General features: G+C 33.8%; 1 protein-coding gene across 1 annotated transcript; it reads right to left on the minus strand.

Annotated features, from left to right (window-relative positions):
• Positions 1-7,301: 7,301 nt before the first annotated feature.
• LOC136204179 (heavy metal-associated isoprenylated plant protein 43-like) lies at positions 7,302-8,976 on the minus strand. The gene is made up of 2 exons (XM_065995380.1): positions 8,892-8,976; positions 7,302-7,632 (listed from the first exon to the last, which is right to left on the minus strand). Exons 1-2 carry the CDS (start codon positions 8,974-8,976, stop codon positions 7,313-7,315), a joined length of 405 nt encoding a protein of 134 aa, XP_065851452.1. The 3' UTR covers positions 7,302-7,312.
• Positions 8,977-9,497: the final 521 nt, after the last annotated feature.

Here is a 9,497-nt window from a genome sequence, read left to right on the forward strand (position 1 = left end):
GATCAAATCCCCCTCTTTCAATTTATCAAGAAACAACAAGTACAACACTTCTCGATGCCAATACTTCATCATCCCAAATAACGATAAATTAGATATGAAGGGGGGGATATATGATATCAGGAAAATATAACTATTCCTCGTGGCATCGTAGAATCCCAAACCAACTCTTAGAGGCAGAAAGTACGCGACATCTCCTCAATGAAATAAGGTAATACGACTACGTATCAAGGAGCTTGATATGGGAAATCTCACTAAACCCAGTCAAGTATCCATTTTTTTACCATAATCATGCATGATCCTAAGAATCACGGCACAAGTGAGAGGGATATTAGGCCCTGATATCTAGGCATGCTTCCTCCTATCAATAAGAGACACGTGGCCCACCCCTCTCCATAATCTATAATCGTCTTCTAAAGTTCGACATCAATATAAATAGAGTAAGCTCAACTCAAGGTAAACGAGTTCATTCATTTATATTAAGCTTGCATTATATCTTTAGTTTACTAATTGTGATCATCCTCCGGTTCTTGCATAAACTAACTTATGCATCAGAGCGGGTTCATTGTGCAACGTCCCTCTTTGACCTTGATTCCGTGTAGTTGTAGGTTGACACGTGGAATCTCAAGATTCAACCACATCAATTATGTTTGGTTTAATATAGGATTAGAATTTGAATCCCTTTGGAAGTGTTTGGTTCTCTAAATGTTCGGAATTGGAATCAGAATCAATACATGAGTTATTAATATTAATAATAATAAACATTTAATAATAATTATTATTATAATACATTATTAAAGATTTTAAATGATTTTAAAAAATTATTATGTATTTTAGATATTGTATTACGTTTGTTTGATAATAAGTGGCTATTTTTTTTACTCTCGAGTAATATTTCTATTACCAAGGCATTGTCATAGAAACGACATGCTAAGAATCTGCGGATCAATCCCTCTTTTTAGGGCAAGTACGAACGATATGATATCCGATAGAACATGCTATAGAATCATGCTTATCTACTTGTTTGTTGGCTTTTTTTGCTTCCATCTATTCTACCCTTATAACCTCCATGTGCATAATATGCTCAACTATGAGGAAATTAATTGATTCTTAGATGGAACATATATTGCAGATAAGTTTTTTTTGCAATCCCATCTATGAAACTGAACTGGTCATGGTCAAAGAACTACAGTCATACTTCGATCTACTAATCTAACGCTGGAGTAATATACGACGACTCTAGCAAATTGTTACTCGCATTAACTAGGACCTGATTCCTTGTCAACGGCGGTGAGCTAAATGATAAAACTGCTTAACTGAGTCATAATGCACTTTTGTTCAATCGAGGCTCACTAAACCACTTGATGTTTGGATTTCCAAAATTGGATTGTTGATCATATTGATTACCTTGTCTCGAGAGTTCGAAGACTTCCAATTGCTACAAATCAATAGAACCTCTGATAGCCATGCAGACACATTATCAAAGCTTATATCATCAATGGAAACAAAGGGAAGATTGGTTCATTTGGAGGAACTTAAAAGGCCAAACATAGAGGAGAAAATTGTAACATGTATTGAAGAAGTACAAGATTGAAAAACCTCTTTTATAAGATCCTTAAAGATAGGGGAGCTCCTAGTTGAACCTATTGAAGCGAAAAAGTTAAGGATGAGAGCAACCCGTTTTACCATGGTAGGGATGTTTTGTATAAGAAATGGAGCTGGTAAGGGAAACTCGAGTTATGCATCCTCTAATGTTTGATGTAAGTTTTCAATGGAAAATGGTTAGGTTTCTTTGCTATTAATATTGAGATTTGTACAACTGTTCTGGCTGAGTTATAGGGCCTGTTTTTTGAGGTTGAAGTTTGCTTGGAGTAAATGTTATCGTATGGTGATAGTTGAGTTTAACTATCAAGTTTTTATTCAACTTATGATTAGAGACTCTCATAATCATCATTGTTTCCATTGGATTATTAATAAATATAGGGAGTTAATTAACGAAAGCAGGAAAATCATGTTACCTCGCATCTATCGTGAAGGTGAGTAGAAGTTTGGATGAAAACTTTGCACGAACTATTTCCTTAGATCATCACGAGTGTGGCGTGCCACATGTAGACATCGATAAGTTACTTTTTGTTGATTTATATGGGCTAGTCTCTCTTATTTGATTTAGTGTTAACTTTTACTTTCTAGAGTTTTAACCCCACCCTTACATAAATGAAGCAATGATAAATATGAATAAGTGTCTAATTAGGGTTCTTTGTCTGAATAGGATTCATTATTAGTATAGTATTCTATTTTATGTTATTCTTAGTTAGATACAAATATTTGCCTATATATATGGTTGTATATGATATATTATTTAATATAAGAGAGTTTAAGACTTTTGTATGGTATTAGAGCCTGAGCCGCAAAGGTTTCAAAACCAAATATCTTAATCTACGGCTTCCGCTGGTTCGACGTCTTCCTCCAGAAGAAAGAAGAAGAAAAAAAATCAAAATTTCCATGTTTGATTGAAACCCCTTTTCGATTACTATTTATTGCAAATTTGCTTCATTTTCACCATATTTGATCTCATTCTTGTTTTGTTGTTTTTGTTGTTTTCTATTCTCCAATTGCTCCTGCTTCAAAGACTAAATCTATCTTCTCTCTATCTATTGATTTCAATCAATTTCCTTTTCATAGAGAAGAATTCATCAATTTATCGATCAAATATTTGGATTAATATATTCTTCCTTTTCAAGTTTCCCATATCTTGTAGTTCTTTATCATTTTTTAGTTGAGTTGTTTGTGACTTTTTTTAAGGATATGAAATTCGTTGGGTTTTTTCGGTTCCTTTTATTGGGCTTTTCTGATCCATGAGGAGTCCAAAATGGGTTAGACCCATGTGTTAAGCCTAGTAGTATATAAAGGTAAGTTTAATGTTAGATATTTCATAGTTGAAAGCGTCTTTTTTTTGTTGGTTTGTTATTTAAAGTCCTAGTTTCTAGGGAGTCCTACTTTTTAGCTAGATAAGATTGTGTTGATATCTGATATTCTAGTGACAACATTTTTAGCTCTGTAAACGTGGTTTTGTTATCTTTTCTGTTTGTTTTTGTAAGGCTATTTATAGCCCTCTTTTCTATTGAATAAATAATCCCTTTCAGCTATTCTTTATGTTATCATAGTTTCTGAAATTACTGCTTAATTTCTGAAACTAACATTTGGTATCAGAGCTGTGCAAGGGACCAAACTGAGTGTGTGAAAGTGTGAGATAAACGAAAATGTCAGAGAAGTTCGTGCAACCATCCATTCCGAAGTTTGACGGCCATTATGATTAATGGTCTATGATGATGGAAAACTTCCTGAGGAGCAAGGAGATGTGGAGTCTGGTGGATGAAGGGATCCCTGCAGCGGCAGTTGGAACAGCACCAGCGAGTGAAGCACAAAGGAAGTTGGTGGAAGAAGCTAAACTCAAAGATCTAAAGGTCAAGAATTTCCTGTTCCAGGCAATTGACAGAGAACGTCAAAGACAATTTGGGATTCAATGAAACAGAAGTATCAAGGATCCACAAGGGTGAAAAGGGCTCAACTTCAGGCGTTGAGAAGAGAATTTGAGTTGCTGGCCATGAAAGAAGGAGAGAAAGTAGATGTTTTCTTGGGACGAACCTTAACGGTGGTGAACAAGATGAAGTCAAATGGTGAGACAATGGAGCAAAGTACAGTTGTTAGCAAGGTACTTAGATCATTGACTACCAAATTTAATTATGTTGTCTGCTCAATTGAGGAATCAAATGATCTAAGCACTTTGAGCATTGATGAATTGCACGGGAGTCTGCTTGTCCACAAACAAAGGATGCAGGGACACCAAGAGGAAGAGCATGTTTTCAAAGTGGCTCAAGATGACAGATTAGTCAGAGGAAGGGGTCGAGGTGTGTTTAGAGGAGGACGTGGCAGAGGTAGAGGGAGACAATCTCTAAATAAAGCAGCCATTGAATGCTACAAATGCCACAATTTGGGACATTTTCAATATGAATGTCCAGATTGGGAAAAGAAAGCCAATTATGCTGAATTGGAAGAAGGAGAAGAGCTCTTGCTGATGGCCTATGTAGAACCTCAACAAGCAAAGAAAGAAGAAATGTAGTGTTGGGGTTTAGTGTCCTATAGACAATTGTTCTAGGATACAAACTTAATGTAAATGAATTGTTCTTTATATCATTTGTCTTAATGAGATATATGTTTTATAACTATATAAAGGCAATCCCTTTTAAGCACTAAATAAAGTCTACTAAAAGGAAATCCGTAAGTTTATTTAAAGTGATTATAAAGTGTTCATACAAGCATGAAGTGAGACAAAACTTTATAATAAACTAATAAACTTAAAACCACTCCAAGTCAAGTGATATGTTTAGGATTGATATATCACTGTTGAGACTTGTATGTAACAATGTCTTCTGTCCGATAGAAAGCTGACCTCACAAGCTTCATATATACAGATATCTGGACAGTTACATAGATCCGATGAAAAGTTGTTCATTAGGATTGGGGATCCAATTTGAGATAACAGGATGGGTAGATTCATCCTTGTCACCTATTCATCTCATTGGTATTAATAGGTATAACTAATCCTCAGACTCAAAGGAATATTAATTGGTATTCTGGATTACGGAATATGATGCTTTGACTCTGGTGTAACACGATCCTTAATAGAGATGACTCTGGGGTGTGAACAGTAGACGTTGGGTATCACAGGAAGTGATTGCGGGATCGTTATATATTGGATTGAGCATTTATCACTCCCGATAAATGGGAGATACATCCAAGGATCGCTTGTGGAAGACTCGACTCTAAATCCTTGCAAGGTGATATCTTAAGACTTGAAATACAGATTTCACTTAACCTGTCTATTTGAGTTGACTCGGCCTGTACAAGTAAAACGAACGTCTCGCTATATGTGACTTGACATCACCCATAGTCATAAGATTCAGTTCAAGGATGTAGTTGATAAAGGATCGAATTATACTGTAACTAATACGGAAAGGTTAACGACAGAATCAACCTATCTTCTTATAGCTCTGGGGGAATGATTACGAACTTGCTAATCACATACTCTGTACATCATTCCGTTATGCAAAGATTAAATATAATTCTTTGAAAATTAATTTAATAACGTTGCATACGGCTAGAAGCAATAAGAACCTAATGGGTCACACATAAGACTTGGGACCTAAAAGAGAGATAGATGTTAATTAATTGATGGAAGCCCAATTGAGCCCAATAAGGCCCATGGACCAAAGGGGGGTCGAAATTCATGTAGTGATATACATGAATAATTAATTTGATTTTGTTAAACCTAATTGGATTAGGATTATGAATTAAATTAATTAAGAGATAAATAAGTTAGGAGTTTTAATTAGATTATAATACTCCTATTATTATCCAACTATGTCACATTGGCTTGCAGCAAAAATAATTCTAAGGTACTTGAAAGGTACAACTAATCTGGGATTTTTTTATAGAAAAGGGGACAGCAGCTTGGAGCTTAAGGCATTCACTGATAGTGACTATGCCGGTGACTTAGACGATCGGAGAAGTACTTCCGGATTTGCATTTATTCTGGGGTCTGGAGCTATTTCTTGGGCATCAAAGAAACAACCAGTGGTAGCTCTCTCTACTACGGAAGCAGAATACATAACAGCAGCTCTATGTGCGTGTCAATGTGTCTGGCTCAGGAGAGTGTTGGAGAAACTTGGTGTTGAAGAGAAAACAGAGACTGTGATCCTGTGTGATAACAACTCTACTATACAATTATCCAAAAATCCTGTGTTTCATGGAAAAAGCAAACACATTGATGTCAAGTTTCATTTTCTTAGAGACTTGGTGAATAATGGAGTTGTGAAGCTGAACTACTGCACCTCTGAGAATCAGATTGCAGATGTGATGACAAAACCATTAAAGCTGGAGCAGTTTGAAAGGCTTCGAAGTATGCTTGGTGTTACTGATATTACAGAAATAAGCTAAGTGCCAGCGGATTAGCTTAAGGGAGGGATTGTTAGATATTTCATAGTTGAAAGAGTCTTTGTTTTTCTGTTGGTTTGTTATTTAAAGTCCTAGTTTCTAGGGAGTCGTACTTTTTAGCTAGATAAGATTGTGTTGATATCTGATATTCTAGTTACCACATTTTTAGCTCTGTAAACGTGGTTTTGTTATCTTTTCTGTTTGTTTTTGTAAGGCTATTTATAGCCCTCTTTTCTACTGAATAAATAATCCCTTTCAGCTATTCTTTATGTTATCATAGTTTCTGAAATTACTGCTTAATTTCTGAAACTAACATTTAAGAGAGCTTTTGGTAACCTAATTGTAGTCACAAACATAAAAGAGAAAAGAGAAAATTTGCATCTTCTTTTCCATCCGTCTAGCCCTAAACAATTGACTATAGCTGGAGATCAAACCGTTAGATCATCGCGATCGTTGGACATGAGCTTCTATACGGCTTGTTCCTTATTCTGACCGGAGGGATCATTGTTTGGAGGTCCAGAAGACCAGTTCGTGTAGGGGGTAGGTTGTTGGCAGATTTTGTCTCTTAGGGTATTTCTCATCTTTTGTATTTTCTATTTGATTCCATACTTCTTGAATGAGATTTCCAAAAGTGTGATGTTGATTGTGTATGCTTCTAGTATTGTCTAGGGAAGAACTATTGTATTGCCCATTATTTTTTATATAATGGAAGGTTTAAGCGGACTACGGTTCCTGTGTTTTTTACTCATAATATTTTGGAGGTTTTCCACGTAAAAATTATTGCCTGTTGTACTTGGTGTGTGGCTGTCATTTTCTATTAATCATTACATTGTTGTGTTTGGTTATTGCTCTATTTAATAGTTTCCTCTAATATTTATTCAAGTCGGGAAAAGATTGATAACGAAGTTTAATTCCACACTGTTATTGTTTCCGTTGTTAGTTCATTTTCCCCATCATTTTTATTGTGATCTTGTTTAAAAGCAATTTTATGCTCATATTCAAGCGATTCAATTTGTCTCGTTTTCTCAATTTTTGAGTTTTTAACTCTATTTCTTCTATCCGATCTTCTAGGTTATGTTATGTTCATTTAGGTGTGTTTGATATTTTCGTAGATGAATTTGAAGCAGTTTGCACAAGTTTTGTGCATGCAGAAAGATTTTCAAGAAACATGCGCATGATAATAGTAGCTTGTTTAACATAGTCCTGTAACGGTAGAAGATTTATTTGCACAAGTATGCTTGTTTAATATAAGAGAGTTGAAAATTTTATACCTAAATATATATATAAAAAAAAAGGGATAGACAAAAAAGTGAATGAGTAGTTACATAATAGAGCAAGATGGATTGGGTTGATTATAGGAATCATAGCCGGCCATTGGTACAAAAACAATTCTTGGGGGATAATTGAGATGATCATTGAAATGGATTTCAGGTTTTTTCTGATCTGGTTTCTTATTATCATCTGGTTTCTTTTGTGCATCCTGAGGCTGTGGCTGTTTTGGTGGAGCTGGTGGAGGCCCAATACTCACTACCTCTGCATGTTTTCCTGCTTTTCTTGTTCGAACTATTACCTCGTACGGATCTACATTTCCTGTTACTATTAATGTCCCCTTTCCTTCATCTACTTCTATCTTATCTACACCTGCATATCATCTTCATTAACTCATATTTTTTTCCTTTTTCTTTTTTAACCAATTCATCAACTTTATAAACTTCCCTTAAAAAAAAAAAAAAAAAAACAGGACAAGATCTAAATTTACTCCTATCGATTTTAGGGAACTTTAGATTTACCTCTGATCGTAGGAAATGATGTAATTTTATGTCTTGCCAAACAAAATCAATTTTGACACTATCTAACATAAAAATTTGGAAGCTTTGATTTGACATATCCAATTTTCCAAACAAGTTTAGATTGTTTGTAATTGTGTAACAGAATAAGTATTCTTGGCATAATTGATGTTTTAGTATCTGTTTGGTTTCATTTTTTGGAGGGTAAATAATTTATTAGTCCCCTAGTTTTTACCTAACACACTGTTTAGTCCTCCTATTTTGAAAAACACATTTTAAGGTCCCTATCTTTTGTCAATATTAACCTTGTGGTCCTTTTATCTATTTTTTTAGATTTTTAATCGAACATATCTTAGCTTTTAGGATAACCGCAGTACAATACAAGTTGACCAAGTTACTCTGTTATTTTATATATGTCTGTTTATGCTAAAATATATCGATTACAAGTCTAAAAAACTAGACAAAGGGACCAAAGAGTTAATATTGACAAAAGGTAGGGACCTTATAATGTGTTTTTCAAAATAAGGGGACTAAACAATGTGTTAGGTAAAAATTAGGGGACTAATAAATTATTTAATCTTTTTTGGAACTAATTTTTGTTTTTTAATTCTAAACAAGAGATAAAGGTGTTCGGTAGAATTATAGAAAAAATCAATTAATAACTATCAACAACAACAAACATGAACAAGTGCAGTTAATATGACAATTAAATAACGAGTAAAAAAGTAGTACCAGTCTGTTTAACAATTATAACAAAGTCAAACCTATCCCAAAATAAAATAAAATAAAAGTGAAATTGGATCAAGGGTCAACTTAGCCCTTCATCATCATGTATATTTAATACATCACATAATTAAAATTCAACTTCAATTTGGTTTGGAATGCATTTGAAATCTCCGAATGACACACTGATAAATTTGCATATATAATAAACAGTTTGACTTTAGAACTACGGTTCATGATCATGATCAGATAATCTAATGAAGAACTAGTAAACATCTAAAATTCCCCCTAAGATGTAGGAAATTAAGAGGAATTTAATGGTATTGTTCAAAATGGATGAGAAGAATGAGGATGAAGAAGAAATATGCAGAAAAGAAAAGATGAAGGTACCATCAAGTGTAGACACAGCTTTAAGAATCTTCTTCTTGCATTTTTGGCATGAAATATCAACCTTTAGCACAGTCCTTTGTACCATATTATATTAGCAAACCAACATCCCTCCCTCTCTCTATATCTTCAATATATATTAACGAATCTTTGGGTTGCTCACCCTCCCACATATTTTATGTCTTTTACGTAATATATTCTACCCAAACTTTATTATTTATATTAGGCAAAAAGCATTATTAGGTCCATCATCTTTCATTTTTTGATTTATTAAATTTTTGATTTTTTATTTGAATACATTAAGTCCCTAATCATTTATTTTTGGTCTCATTAAATCATTGACAACCAAAAAAAAGTAATTTTGAATATAAAATTCGGTTAACAGACTGTTATTCATTGCATCTGCATTCGAAATTTGTATTTTTTCACTGTTTGAAAACAGTTATGGATGTGTAATGCGGCTATAAAAAACTGTAAAAACCTTAATTCATACTATTTTTTTTTAATAATTTCAAATAAATGTGAAGTTAATAATGTCTTTTTAACATAATTACATATTTATAACTTACTAATTTGATCATCAATGGTTTAATGGGATAAAAAATAAAA

This window comes from Euphorbia lathyris, chromosome 1 (assembly GCF_963576675.1).
Source record: "Euphorbia lathyris chromosome 1, ddEupLath1.1, whole genome shotgun sequence".
Lineage (NCBI taxonomy): Eukaryota > Viridiplantae > Streptophyta > Magnoliopsida > Malpighiales > Euphorbiaceae > Euphorbia > Euphorbia lathyris.

Coding starts and splice junctions, on each gene's coding strand:
- LOC136204179 (XM_065995380.1), bottom strand. CDS start 8,976: ATGGTACAAAGGACTGTGCTAAAGGTTGATATTTCATGCCAAAAATGC. Junction 7,633..8,891: donor AGCTGTGTCTACACTTGATG/GTACCTTCATCT, acceptor GATGATATGCAG/GTGTAGATAAGATAGAAGTA.